The 15,347-nt window shown below is 49.4% G+C and overlaps 1 protein-coding gene across 1 annotated transcript; it reads left to right on the plus strand.

The window, feature by feature from the left end:
• Positions 1-130: 130 nt before the first annotated feature.
• On the plus strand, positions 131-15,205 carry LOC141989725 (pepsin A-like). The gene is made up of 7 exons (XM_074956652.1): positions 131-136; positions 822-1,020; positions 1,569-1,677; positions 2,171-2,315; positions 2,755-2,847; positions 8,982-9,144; positions 15,051-15,205. The coding sequence occupies exons 1-7, from the start codon at positions 131-133 to the stop codon at positions 15,203-15,205; spliced, it is 870 nt and encodes a 289-aa protein (XP_074812753.1).
• Positions 15,206-15,347: the final 142 nt, after the last annotated feature.

Raw genomic sequence — 15,347 nt, forward strand, 5'->3', positions numbered from 1 at the left:
GCACAGATTGAGGAGGAGCTTTTAGGAATATTGTTGGCCTGTGACAGGCTCAATCAGTATATTTGTGGCCAGACAGTGGAAGTTGAAATGGACCACAAGCCCCTGATAGCGTTATTTAACAAACCACTAAATGACTGTACCTTAAGGATTCAAAGAATGATGATAAAGCTGTAAAAGCATGATGTGGTTGTGACCTACACACCCGGTAAATTCATGTTCACTGCAGATGCACTTTCCAGAATGGTGACTCCCACTATGAAACCAGAGCATAGGCGCCAACTTCCCCTCTTTCCCATGGGTGCTCGGCCCCCCCTCTGCCCCCTGAAAGACCTGAGACTTGCTAACCTGCCTGGAGAAAGGCTACTGAGGAAAGTGAATGGTAAAGATTCACTCCAGAGTGATGTGCTGGTAACCTCTCCTCTCTAGATTGTTGACACACTGGGTTTATGGAAACACGCTAGATGGGTTGAGAATTTAATGTGTGTGTTATTAGATAGTTGTTAGCTATATATTCGTATATAAGAACTACTGGGTTTTTGTTGTTGTTTTTTAAGGGGGAAGATGTAGAGATATGTTTGTGGAAGATTGTCATTAAGAGATGCTCCCCCATAAGGGACAGTATTATGAACACAGGAATTTAGAGATGTGCCCTGGAAACTGGGGTGGAGGACACTGTGTCCCTGTGTACAGCAGTTCACCACAGAAGCTCCCTAGTTTGTTTTATTAAAGGTTTTATCCTTTCTCATTCACTGGTTTGTTGTTTAATGAACCCCAATATTATTACATAAGATGCATCTGATTCTCCCCATCCCTCCCCCTAGGTCAGAGGCATTGTGGACACCAACCAGATCTTTGGTCTGAGCAAGACCGAACCCAGCTACTTAAGCTACTTTGCCTCCTACGATGGGATCCTGGGTCTGGCCTTCTCCAGCATCTCCTCCTCTGGAGCCACACCTGTCTTTGACAACATGATGAACGAGGGTTTGGTGCCCCAGGACCTCTTCTCTCTCTACCTGAGCTCATAAGTCAGGGCTGGAAACAGCCCATCTCTCTACAGCAAGATTCACATTCCTATACCGCCTCTCACAGAGCGATCCCTGCGATGTTTGCATCGGAATTCCCAAACACAGCCACCTCTGGGGTGGAACGTGGCAGCCATTCTGTGCTAGTGCCATATGTTTTGGGGAGCAGAAGTGGTGATGATATCTCTAATAACAACTGCAGGGGAAATTAACATTAGGAAGCATCTAGTTACTTGCTATGACTGGAAAATGGGTCCCCCCCCGCCCAAGAAAATTTCTATTTTCCAGCAAAAAATCAAAAACTGAAATAATTCAGTTTGGAAATATTGCCCTGGTGCTTGGTGGGAGTTTGAATGGGGGTGTCTCATGCTCCCAGTCTCCTGTATAGGCTGGAGTCCCTGGTCAGACTACACTGCCCATGGTGCACCACTGTCCTACCTCATGGTGGAGGAAGGGTGTTGCATGATGTGAAATGCACCAGTCTGACTCTCTCCTCCATTGAAGTGTTTCTCATTCTCTCGTTAGCCAATAATTCATGCATCTTCCCTGACTCTCCTCTCTCCCTTCTCGTGATGTTCAGTGGCATCGACTCATCTTACTACTCTGGGAGCCTGAACTGGATCCCTCTCTCCTACTGGGAAATCACCATGAACAGGTATCGCCCACCCCTTGGCCATTCCACCTGGGGGCTAGTGGAAGACAGGTCAAATGTTAATGAATTGTACATCGGAGCCAGGGGAAGCTCAGCTTTCAGAGTCTAGACAAAATGAGAGACAAGGGAACCAAAAAAACACCTTCCATGGAGCCATAGGAATGGGATTCCCCTGCTAGGTTAGGTCAGGTCAGTGATTCTCAACTTTGTTCATACCAGCACCCCCTCCCATCTGTCCAGCTCTGTTTCGCAGTATGGGAAGGGCAGGGTAGCTGGGACCGTCAGTCCAGAAGGCTGTAGCATAAGGAGCGACGGGCAGTAGCCACGGAAGAAAAAGTCTAGGATGAGACATCAGAGCAAAGTTCTTGGTAGTCATAGCAAAGGGGCAGTGGGGCAGCTCCACCTCGCAGGTTTGTCCCTGGCTGCTTGTGGGCCAAGTGGGGATGAGATCGGGAGTGTTCCTGGGGACATTCCCCTGACTTTCTCTCTCTTCCAGCATCACCATGAATGGCCACCTTATCTCTTGCGCTAATGGCTGGCAGGCTATTATCAACACTGGCACCTCTGTGCTGGCGGGGGCCCCCACGGCCATCTCCAAAATCCTGCACTACGTTGGTACCCGCGGGGACTCCAGCAACCTGGTCAGGTCAGGGAGGAGGGATGGGTGTTTCTAGGGGCATCTGCTACACACGCGTGTGGCCGAACCCCTAATTCCAGTGCCACTGCCCACAGGCTGCACCCAGCCAGCATACGGATCAGCTGGGTCACTCTGCAGATTCCCTGGTGCTTCCACCCACTGGTAACCCACAGGAACACAGGGGAGGTCACTGTCCCCAGCATGTGGCCAGGCCAAATATAGAATCCGGGACCGTCTGAGCTGACAACATTGGTCCTTTGGTTCAATCTGCAGAGCCTCAGGCTTTCAGAGCCAGAGGTTCAATCCCTGCAGAGGACCCAGTCAGGCAGTGACCCAGCTCATTTAGATCCCACTGCTAATCACATGCAGCTTTCCCTTGTTGGAGAGTTGAGTGCTGAAGCCGTGACTAACCTGGCTCCAGGATGTTGCCTTTCTCCCTACAGATCAGCTGCAGCACCAAGCACACCCTGCCCGACATCATCTTCACTATCAATGGCATCAGGTTCCCTCTGCCCGCCACCGCCTACATCCGCCAGGTAAGTATCTGTGTCGGGGCCTCTCAGCAAGGGCTTGTGCCTGAGGCTGCAGGACCATCACTGAAATGCAGCACAGAGTCTGTCCTTAGCATGGGGGGAGGGGCAAAGAGCTCTCTCCCAAAGGGACTGCACAGGCAGCCTGTAGAGCTGGCTGCCCCAGGAAATCACCATGCCAGGGGGCTTACTGGGATAGGAGAGGGGTTAAATGAGCAGCTACCCCAACTAGGAGGCTAGCTCAAGAGAGTTCACTGCCTTGCGCTCCAGGGCTTGGGCAAGTGGGATTCAAGAATGAGTCATCTTCCCCCCCGGACAGAACTTTTCCCCTCTCTGGTGTGGAACTGGTGAGTTGTTTCAAAAGGCGAGGAAAGGCAGAGAAGAAGCCCCAGTCCAATCATAATCACAGGGGGGATAGGGGAGCAGAATATAATTGCTCCCGTTAGAATTTGCCTAGGCCAGTGGGGAGAGCACCTTCTATCTTACCAAGGGATTTCGAAGGAGGAGAAGTGGTTGGTGTGGAGCTGGGAACTATATCTCCAAGTGGTTTAGTTTCCTAGACAGAACGGCGGACGGAGGAGCACTGCTGATTCCCCCATGCTCTGTTAGGCAGAGACAGTTGGAATGGGGTCGCTCAACAAAGAGGATCTCTCTTAAGCACCTGGAGCCCAGAGTGATTCCTGAACGCCCTATGGTACCAGGATTAAATAGCAATTCAAGAAAATACCTTGAGTGGAGAAATGGAGCAGCTCAAAATTCCACCAGAGCTGAAGCTGGCTGGAAATACAGAAGACAAGTGGAAGAGATTTAAACAGGGCCTTGCATTGTGTCTGCAAGCAATGGGTGCCAGTGAAAAGGGAGGCAATCAGAGGTAGCCTTATTTCTGACCAGAGCAGGTTCTGGTGCACGTGTCTCTAAAATTTCAGTTAAATCAGACTAACTATGAAACTGTTTTACAAAAATGTAAGGAGTACTGCACTCTGCATAAAACTGAAACTTATGAGACTTTAACCTGAGGTTCCAAAAGGAAAGTGAAACTAGAGTAGAATTTGTTCCTGATCCAGGGCTGGTGAGCCAATTTTGCAGGTTTTTTTAGGGGGCAGAGCGGGGACTAACCAAGTCCCTGAGAAGAGAGCACACTGTGACTGGAATGCGGAACAAAGCGAGGAGACCCAGAATCAACCCTTCACAAAGCGCTCCAAGTCCAAGCACTCATGGAGGATGGACAGAGCTCTGACGCTGCAGGCATGCTTGAGAATCCAAAATGTTGTAGGAAACCCAAAGAAGAGCTCTGTGTAGCTCGAAAGTTTCTCTCTTTCCCCAGCAGAAGCTGGTCCAATAAAAGATATTACCTCCCTAATAGGAAACCTAAGGCAGAAACATCAAGGAGTCCGGTGGCACCTTAAAGACTAACAGTTTTATTTGGGCATAAGCTTTCATGAGTAAAAAACCACTTCTTCATTTTTTGTGGATACAGACTAACATGGCTACCCCCGGATACTAAGGCAGAAGGGCACACGAGCTCAGGCAGAATTAGGGAAGAACAGCACCAGCAGAAGTTCAGGCAATGCCTGGCATATCAGAAGAGATACAAGAACCGCCATTAATTCTATCGCTTTGCAAGAGTTTTCCAGCACGGCAGAGTGCGCGCAGCCTGGACAAAGAGGACGACGACAGTACCACGAGCTCAGCTGTATGTTTCATAGGAGCAATGGCTACCATTGCAGCAAAAGATGACCTGACTGTCACAGATGGAAAGCAAATGGCAGGTTTATTAATGTTATCTTGGACCCTGGTGCACAAGCCAATGAGTTGCCACAAATAGTGTTATCGACACTAAAAGAAAAGCCACAGGTAAACTCAGGGCTTATAGCAGTGAGCTTATCCCCAACAAGGAGTATGGGAACTAGGCATATGGGTAAATTGGGAAAGCTACAATGTGGAATAGTACCAGGGAAAAGCACACCCATTACTGGGTTAAGTGTGTCAAGCCCCTGGTCTCATCAAGAGGGTGCAAAGGGTTTGAGGACATCTTCCACGGGATGGAGAAGCTTTCAGCAGAGTACAGAATAGAGCTGAAAGAGCCCAACCGCCCCACAATTCACACCCCGAGTAAAGCTCCCCTCACACTAAGGCAGAGGCTGAGAGAGGAGCTGGACAGACTCATTGATCTGGGAATCACAGAGCAGGTAGAGGAACTAACAGAGTGGGTATAATCATTGGTCGTTTTAGAAAACACAGACAGAACCCTTCGCTTATGCATAACCTCAAAAGAATTAAATCTATTAAAAAAGTGGACGTTTTTCACTACTACAGGGAAAGACATTTTGGGGGAGATGGCGGGTGCCAACTGTTTCTCTAAACGGGGTGCGTCACAGCAGGATTCTGGCTGGTGCCCTGAGAAGGACAGAGTACATGTTTGTTCTCCTTCAGCATCCCCTATGGGAGACACCATTTCCACAGATGGACACCTGGCTACCAGTGGTAGCAGATGACAGAACAAGGAGTAATGGTCTCAAGTTGCAGTGAGGGAGATTTAGGTTGGATATTAGGAAAAACTTTTTCACTAGGAGGGTGTTGAAACACTGGAATGTGTTACCTAGGGAGGTGGTGGAATCTCCTTCCTTAGAAGTTTTTAAGGTCAGGCTTGACAAAGCCCTGGCTGGGATGATTTAATTGGGGATCGGTCCTGCTTTGAGCAGGGGGTTGGACTAGATGACCTCCTGAGGTCCCTTCCAACCCTGATATTCTATGATTCTATGATTCAGCACCAGCCGTGCTTCACTGGAAAATACAACACGCTGTTGATGGTACAGAGGGTGCCATGGTTTACGCAGGCGATGTTCTGATCTGGAGAAAACCAGCAGAACATCATGACCAGAGGCTCCAAGCAGCTGGGAAAGAGTCAGAGCTGCTGAGCTAAAGCTAAAATAAACAAGCATCTAAATTCTGTGTAATGGAAACAATGTCACTGGGCAAGAAGTTAGTCTAGCAAGGGACACAGGTGGATCACGGTGAGGGTGAGACCATCACAAACATGCCTGCCCCAACATACAAGGAAGGGTACAATGATACCTTGGAACAGTGAACTGTGTACGGAAATTTGTGCCCAAGCTAACAGCTCAAACAAGCCAGCTGAGAGCATTACTGTGCAAAGACATGCAATGCACCTGGGGTGCAAATCTTCATAGAGAGTTTGAGACAATGAAGGGGTTAAAAAGGCCCCCGTCCTGTGAAACTCTGACAGTAAGCTCAAAACTCAGTTGTCCATGGACATCTCTGAAGAAGATATTGGCACAGTCCTCCTACAGCAGGATGGTCAGAACGGGAGACCAGTGGCTTACGCATCACGGGCACAAACAAAACTGGAGTGTCCATACGCTCAAAGAGAGGAGGAGACTTTGGATTTTTGTCCACTGGTGTAAAGAGTTTCATGTCTTTATTTATGGAGGCCAGTGTTCGCTGAAACTGACCAGAAACCACTTATTGCCATTGCCAAAAGGGGCCTGGGAACCATCCCACCACCCCCATGAATACAAAGATTACTTTTTCAGCTGGAAAGACAGGATCTGCAAATTGAATACGCACCTGGGGGAGATTTGGCGGTCTCAAACATGCTCCCTAGAGCATTTGACAAGACAGCAGTGGAGCAAAGTCCAGAGCTGTTCTACACGTCAGTTTGATTAAAAAGCCAGTCCAGCCTCAGACAAAACGTGCATTGCGATTGCCAGAGTTACTGCTTAGGACGAGATGCTGCAGAAAGTGGTTAAGGCTATTAGCACCAAGTGACCGTGACCACACCTTCCCAGCCCCTCTCACCAGTTCAGGGGGAAGCTCTCAGTCCTAGATGGGATTTTGTTCAAAGGCACCAGGACGGTGATCTCTGAGCTACTGCAGAAACATATGTTAAAAAGGAGACATGAAGGTCATTTCATGATTGAAAAATCTAAGCGAAGGGTCAGAGACATTTTACACTGGCCTCAGACGAATAGCAACATTGAGGAACTGTCAAGGCTTGTCGTATATGCCAAAAATACAGGCGTAGTCAAGCAAAATCCTATGTTAGTGGCAGAGGAAAAATTTTCCCCCTGGAGTAGAAATTTGTCTACATTGGCTGGAAAAAAAAGACTATGGATTTGTCCTAAACTACTAGTCTCACTTCCCTGAGGCAGCCACACTAAAAGGTACTACAGCTAAACAGTTGATTGTGCATCTCTATTTTCGTGAATCATAACTCTGAGCCACACCTGCCATCGTGATGTCTGACAACGGGCTTCAGTTGAGCAGGCATGAGTTTCAGCAGTTTGCGGTGAAGTTTGGGTTAGACGTGTGGAGAATATGGAAATGTCTGTAATATTTATAGGAAAAATATGCATGACTCAGTTTCCCCTACTTACTTTGTATTGCTAGGCAGTGGGTCAGGAGGAGTTAATTTCTTCTTGGAAAGAGGGGGAATAAGAGATGGCTGCTGGTCACAGAAGCCTGCCCAGGTTGGCATGAATGAACTCTCAGGAACTGACCGCATAGCAATGGAGTGCCCTGCGGAGATCATGGAAGACCAACAACTGGGCACTGACTGGCAGCCAAGAGAAGCGGAACATGTGACCACAGTGGAACTGCAAAGGGAGGCGGGGCAGACTGCTAAGCAGGCTGCTCCGAGTTCGCAGAGATTACATCCACGAGGCTATGGAAGAGGGGGCAGGTGATTCCACCAACACAGATTTAGAGTTAAATTGTGCTGTCCTAGGCTAATCTACGGACTCCTCAGCCCTGGATTCCAGGTGACTAATGAATGCTGGATTGTTTTGAAAAGGCAGCACAGCAAATCTCTAATGGTCACATTGCTCCCAAAGGGTAAAATCTCACTCATTTGGACTCACCGGAGAACCCTGCTGAGAATCACAGGGGCTGAATCCAGAGGGCCTGGTCTTGGAGTATTGGAGCCATGGGGCTTGCCCTTGAAAAATTGGGGACCTAGGGCCTAGTACTTTAAGGGGCACTCCCAGAGAGTCAGTATAAAGTTTGGAGGCATGGCACACCCTGTAAAAACGACGCTAGTCCCCATTATCCCACATGCAATAGGACGCTGAAGTTAAAAATAGCGTTAAAATAACAAAGGGCTGAGAAGTCAGACTCTGAGCCATGCTTAGCACAGTTCAGTTACAGGAAGGCACCAATGAACATGGGTTGCTACCTGCAGACATGTGGTTTAACAGAATGCTGACAAGTAGAACGCCTGCAACGACAGAATCTGCTGTCCCAGGAACTGGGGATTTGCAGAAGAATAAAGAGAGACAGAGACAACTAAAAAGAAGCCAGATGATTTGGGATCCCAGGAGCTTCCACCAAATCATGGACATGATGCAGGACGCATCTGTAATAGAAATCAATGGCCACCAACAGCGGTGAGGTCACGTGAGGCTGCCCTGAGGTTGTATGAGGCGGTCACCCAAGACGGACACATACTGAGGAGGAAGAGGTGACACCTTCTCCAACATCCAGAAGGGAGGAAGGGGGGCGCTGGGTTGGCCGCTTGGCCTGAGACAGTCTCAGTTAGCAAACAAATACAGCAGGTGGAGACAAGCGAGTCCCAGGACATACCACCATGGAGCAAATGGACTGACTGCCTCCTGACAGCAGTAGCAAGGACACATCCATGGAGATCGGCAGGTCCGAGCTAGAAAGAAGGGCACCTCGGAAATCAATTGAGCGTTACTAGTGGTTGGTTATAAGTATATGGAATGGAGAATTCTGTGAGTGCTGTTTAAGTGGTGTTGTGATTGAGTCCTGGCTGGGAAAGGAGGAGGTTAGCATCCCGGACAGGAAGTCTAGGGGAGGGGCTGCAGAGGTCCATGTGCTGTTCTGCAGAAGCAGTTAGAACTGAGCACCGGGCAATTCCTTCAAGCACCTTGGGCCCAGAGTGATTACTGTATATCCCATCTGAAAGGCAGCTACCCCTAGCAGCTGGCTGAGGCATTGGGTCGGTACTGACACCTAAACTCGACTCACTGCCTGTCTCCTATCCATGCCTGCCCCAGCCTCATGCAGCTTAGCTTGGGAGCTCCGAGATTCCAGCCCAACATACAGGGAGTCAGTGGAGTTCCAGCCCAACAAGCCCTGTCCCATTTTTCCTGGTGCAGAACTCAGGCTCTTGCTCTCCCGGCTTTGAAGGCATCAACGTCCCCACCTCCTCCGGAGAGCTCTGGATCCTCGGAGACGTCTTCATCCACCAGTATTACGTTGTCTTTGACAGGGCCTATAAATCATTGTTGCAACCAGGGTCCTATGGTTGCACCACGTCTTGTACAGAAGAGGTCAAGTGGGGTGTCTATGGAAAGGTTGTAGTTTGCTGGTCATGATTATGCTGTCTGTATGTGTGGATCATTTTTGTATTTGAAGTTATGAATATTGGCTATGTACCTGTATCTCAACGACAGGTTTCAGAGTAGGAGCCATGTTAGTCTGTATCCGCAAAAAGAAAAGGAGGACTTGTGGCACCTTAGAGACTAACAAATTTATTTGAGCAGGAGCATCCAATGAAGTGAGCTGTAGCTAACGAAAGCTTATGCTCAAAATAAATTTGTTAGTCTCTAAGGTGCCACAAGTCCTCCTTTTCTTTTGGTATCTCAATGTGTTTGATTCTAAGTAGCCTCAGTGAAGCATTTTGTCAGCTTCTTGAGAAAGGACTATTCTCAGTAAGTGCCCAATGAAGAAACACTTAACTGACAATGGACTTTAGGAGATGCCAATCCACATCTGAGCTTTCCTGGGAATGTTCAAACTAACATGTAAACAATGGCGTCGGCCTGCAAAAAGCTGAATCATTCATAGACATGGGACTTGCCCAGGTGGCTACAAACTCCATTTTGTTGCTGTGACTTTGCACAGAAGGACAAAGGGGTTTCCACTCACAAGAGAGAGAGAATATAAAAGGCCCTGGAAGCCTCTCCATTTTCTCTTCAACTGGCTTAAGAGATGGCCTCTCCACCCCCAAGAGGTGCCTGAAAGAAACTGGAAAAAAGGACAGTAACTATGGGGGTGGGAGTGATTGCTAGACCCAGACTAGGAAGGAGTCCAGTCTGTGAAAGAAGCATATTGCATCTCTGAGAGTGAGATTTTATCTGTCATCAGGGGATGAAAGAACAAGATAAAGGATGAGAAGGACAATTTAAGAAAACAAGCACTGGTCGAACAATAATTGATTACAGCATGACAGTGCAAAACTCATTGGTCCCAATGAAGGAAAATCACTATATGAACAGGGTGCCTTCCCATGAAACTTTGGGTTCGTCCTGCCAAGATTTCCCCAGATGCTTCCCCAGAGCATCGTGTCGTGACCGACAGAACCCGGCTCCTCCCTACCTGTGATCAACCTAGCTAGCCTCTAGATTGATCTGGACTCTGGACTGGTAACTATAACATCGATTGGCAGGACAGTGTGTGTGTGGTGTGATTGAATGCATATGCTAATTATTATATTTCCAATAAATGCAGCATATTGCCTTTTCCACTGAAAAAGATCCCGTGTGCTTCTTATAAGCATAACACTTGGGACAATGTGACCTCACTGATGTTCTGCAGAACTGGCACTTATCAATGGAAAGCTTCAGTCCATAGGCCTCCAACCTGTGAATTACTTTAAGAAGTCTTTCTCGTGCTCCTCTAAGGTTCTTCCAAATACAATCAGATCATCCAAATAAAGCAAGACTTGCAGTAAGTTCATGTCTCCCACAGCTTTCTCCGTAAGATGTTGAAATGTGGCAGGTGCCCCAGAAATCCCTTGAGGCATGCGTTCAAACTGATAAAACCCTAAAGGCTGTCTTCTCCTTATCTTTTGCTCCCAGAGGAATCTGGTAGTGTTCACTTCGAAGATCCAGCACTGAGAACCACTGACTTCCCAGCAAACAGTCTAAGGCATCTTGTACTCGAGACATGGTGTACTGGTCAACCACAGTACGGCTGTTTAGAGTGCAGTAGTCGATACACATCCAGCTTTTCCCATTCTTTTTATGAACCACCAGAATGGGTGAGGCGGTATGGGCTGTGGGACTCTGTAATGATGCCATTTGCAATCAACTCTTGATGCAACCTTCACGCACGTCTTCCTTCTCGGAAAGAGCAACCTCCCAGAGCTCTCCCTGAAGGGTCAGGAGTCATGTGGTCTGATGTTGTGCTCTACTCCTTTTGCACATCCCACGTCCCACTCATGCAGTGAGAACACCTTGGATCTTTCACAAAGCTTCTTCCTCAGGCGATCCTTCCACTCCTCAGACCATGGGGAATCTCCAGAGTCAAACTTTGCAGGATCTATCACTGAAACTTCAGTTTCACACTGGGGTCTTACAATGGATTCAGGGTCAAAGAGATCTGCTAGTTTCTGCCCTTGTGTCACAACAACATCATGACTTGTTACATTAGCAATCAGCATAATCACCTTTTCCTGGGCTCTGGCAGGTAGGGTTATGACTCCACTGGGGACCAACACTCCTTCCGGGAGCCGTCCCTCAGCCGGCTGCCCTACCATTGCCAATGCCCCTCTACTGCCTTTCAGCCCGGTTCTCATGACAAGCACTTCTCACTCCGTCCTTGCAGGCACTACTAAGGGGGTCGTGCCCACGTACCTCAGTGCCCCCATTGGTAACTCAGACGTCTCCTTTTTAGTGCCCTAAATTTTTCTATAGGCTTCAGCACAAAGCGTCTAGATCATCAGAGTGTTTAGATATTGGTCCCTAGCCCATTGTCTGCAGTAATCCGCGAGTACCTTGAAGAGACTGGAGTTGGTCCCCGTCAGCACAGACACATCAGAGATTCCCTTAGGGTCAGGGCACATTAATGCAGTGGAGTCTACCTCTTGTCTTACCCCAGCAACCTCCTCTGGGAATTCCAGGTGCCCGATGATGTACCCTGGGCAGGGGTATTCATCCATGCTGAGGCCACACAGACAAAGTCCTGTCAGTGGCTGTATAGGCAGGTGCCTAAGCATCTGTTGGTAGAATGAGTGAAATATAATCGTCACTTGAGATCCAATGTGGAGCACTGCCTTACACTCCAACCCTTCAGTCCTCACCGTTGTTACGAATTACACCTTGTAGGACACGCATACAACTGCTGCGAATTATACCTGGTAGGACATGCACACAAGTGCTACGAATTACACCTGATAGGACACGCACACCAATGCTGCGAATTATACCTGATAGGTCACACACAGTTCGAATCTAGGCTGAGGCACAGAAATAAAGTCCACAACTGCAGAGTTCCCAAAAGACACTAAGTTTATTACGCTCGAGCGTGGTGCCCCCCTGCTAGCCAGGAGGGGACCCTGACTGCAAATTATACAAAGGTTATATACTTTTTAGCAAAGCATGTTGCCCTCATGCATCGGAAACCTTAGCCAATAAACAAACCCTTGTCTTATCTACCACCTATCCCTGCTTGGTGCATTCCTCGTGCTATACCAGTATGTTAATTACACAGCATGGTCCTAAAGCCATGCATCAGTAACTTTTATTATCAGGATGGGAGGCCTCACATCAAGGCCAAGAGACAGGGAGTTAGAGACTGACAAAAACCAGATACTGCAAATCAAGGCAGGCTGGAGACAAGGAGGAGGATTTTCACATGGATTCAGTATCTAAGGATTACTCCTCCTGGTGTATGATATGCTGGCATTTAAACAATGGTGGGTCCCAAACCAAAATGGAGTCACATGTGCTAACTTTTCCTTAACACCGTGAGCTCCGCTCGAGGCCCTATCAGTCCTGCGGGGATCCCAGCTGGACAGTCTCTTCTAGGGGAGCCTTCAAGTCCTTTGGATCTGAGCGGCCCCCTTCCCCAGACAGTTCGGCAGTTCCTTGACCCCTCCCCACTGATCCTCAGCTTTCCATACACTAAGGAGGGATTTTCTTCATTACAGCACTTGGCAGCACTGTGCCCATCCTGACCACATCAGTAGCAGAAGAATTGTCCTTTCCCCCTTTGCCCAGGGGGGATGGTGGCTCTAAATGCTGACTTCTCCATCGCTACAACTGGCGGCTCCTTATGCCTGAAAGTCTTAATTCGCTCAGTGGTGCTTTGCAGCTCAGCTGTCTGTTCTGTCAGGACCTGCATTTGTTGGGCAAGTTCCTCTCTGGTGCTCACATCAGTAGAGTGGCTGTTCGTAGGGGTGCTGTAATGGCTGGCTCAGACAGTTGGGCTTCCCAAAACTCACTGGCAGCCTGCCTTTCCTCCTCCTCTCTGACCTCTTTTATCAGCTGGGAGTAACTCGGGGGAGGTTCCTGCCCTTCTATGAGCCAGAGATGAAGTGGAATCAGGTGCTGACATTGAGATCCTCTTACTGTTTGAGCCAGTCTGGTCTGATCCATCTGCTCAGCAGTTACTGCTCCCCTCTGGACAGCTCTCGGAAGCCGTCTCTCCAGCCTCTGTATATAGGCTGAAACCTTCTCGCCCCTTTGCTGTCGGGAATTAAGGAACTTCCAGTAACTGTCCTCAGAGCCCTCTGTGCTCCCAAAGGTGTGAGCGAGGGCCTCTAGGCAGTCCCTCACACCGACCCCAGGGTCAATGAGCTTCAGGGTGCAAATCACGTCTAATGCTGGGCCCCTGAGGCTCTCTACTAGACCTCTTCGCTTTTCTGCATCTGGTACAGCCCACTCCTGCAGCTTTTCAGTGGTATGTTCCAACCAGCGTTCAAACGCTTCTTCCCCAGGTATTGGGATGGGACCCCCAGCAAAAAACCTTAACTTACAATAGGAGCTTGCTGTAGCATGGGACAGCACACCCTTTTCCAGTGCTTTTGCCCCATCATCTGCAGAGGCTGCAGCCTGGCCACGCAGGGTAAAGCACAAAGCGTTTCCCTGATGGAGCAACAGTGACACTGGGTGGCCAGTTGGGGGAATGCACCAATCATTTCCCCCACAGTGCAGCAGTGACACCCAGTGGACTAACCTATCTGTTAGTCTTTAAGGTGCCACCGGACTCCTTCTTGTTCCAGTGGAACGTCAGGGGAAAGCAAAAAGCATTTCTCTCATGGAGCAATAGTGACACCGTGTGGCCAGTCAGAGTAATGCACAGAGCACTTCTCCTGTGGAGCAACAGTGACACCAGCTGGCCACTCAGGGTAAAACAGACAGCATTTCCCTGATGGATCAACAGTGACACCAGGTGGCCAGTTGAGGTAAGTCACAAATCATTTCCCCCACAGTGAAGCAGTGACACCCAGTGGAACCTCCGGGGAATGCACAATGCATTTCTCTCATGGAGCAATAGTGACACCATGTGGCCAGTCAGGGTAATGCACAGAGCACTTCTCCTGTGGAGCAACAATGACACCAGTTGGCCACTTGGGGTAATGCACAAAGCATTACTATCAAAACGCAACAGTGACACCAGGAGGCCAGTTGGGGGAATGCACAGAGCTGTTCCCCCATGGAGCAGCAGTGACACCTGGTGACCACTTGGGGGAATGCACAAACCATTTCCCTCATGAAGCAACAGTGACACCACGTGGCCAGTCGGGCTAATGCACAAAACATTTCCCTGATGGAGCAACAATGACACCGGGTGGCCAGTCCGTGTAATGCACAGAGCATTTCCCTCATGGAACAACAGTGAAACTGGGTGGACACCCAGAGGAATGCGCCCCTTTTTCCTCTATCTCCCCTTGCTCCCCCCGGCTCAGCCCATCTGCCCTGTGTGCCCATGCCCACTTCCTTGGCGCTTTTGCCCCTGCTCCATTTTCTGTTGCCCCTGTTCACTGCACCCCTTCATGATACCATAGTCCTCCGCTTCCTAGTCCAGCTGGAGGAGCAGGTATCCCTGCCCTGCCTCAGTACTTGCGCACCTTCTTCCTTTCCTTGATCAGCTCCCCTGTGCTCCCATCCCATTGGCACCCTCCTCCCCTGCCTGCAGCCTAGTGGGCAGGAGTGATAGGCTTTTACCTTCTCTTTCCCTTCTTCTCCTTCCACCAGTGAAGTCCCCTGCCCCTTGCTAACATGGCAGGAAAAACTGTGTGTGGAGCCCCTCCCACTGACTCTGTGGTCCCCCTGCCACCTCCCCCGTGTCTCCCAGTGGCTAATCTCTCAACCACCAGTCCAGGATCTGCCACTGGATGGCAACTTCCCCCACCATTTGAGGGGAGCCCCCTCGGCTGGTAAGACGGTCCAGAGGAATAAAAATGCACAGCCCCCTATGATTGGGGATGCCCTCCCCAGATCTGACCGACGCCGATGCTTGCAGTGTGTCCTGGAATGGACTCCTGACGGTCAGCATGGGTGACCAGGACTGGCTAGAGCTGCCTTTCACTCTGGCAGAGTTCTCGGAAGCCCTCCGTCTCATGCCCATCAATGGAGTTCTACCACTCCAATGACAGCAGAGTCCTCCCTCTGTCATGCAGGGGAACCATGTTCACCTTGCTACCCAAGAAGGGGGACCTCTGTGACCTTTGGAACCTTGCTCCTCAGCACAGACTACAAAGTCATAGTGAAGGCCATCTCGCTCCAGCTGGGGTC

This window comes from Natator depressus, chromosome 6, assembly GCF_965152275.1.
Source record: "Natator depressus isolate rNatDep1 chromosome 6, rNatDep2.hap1, whole genome shotgun sequence".
Taxonomy (NCBI): domain Eukaryota; kingdom Metazoa; phylum Chordata; order Testudines; family Cheloniidae; genus Natator; species Natator depressus.

What these genes read in the sequence shown, in the direction of transcription:
- LOC141989725 (XM_074956652.1), top strand. An exon ending in CTTCTCTCTCTACCTGAGCT is followed by an intron (nt 1,021 to 1,568) that starts CATAAGTCAGGG and finishes CATGCATCTTCC; the next exon opens with CTGACTCTCCTCTCTCCCTT. An exon ending in GCGGGGACTCCAGCAACCTG is followed by an intron (nt 2,316 to 2,754) that starts GTCAGGTCAGGG and finishes TTCTCCCTACAG; the next exon opens with ATCAGCTGCAGCACCAAGCA.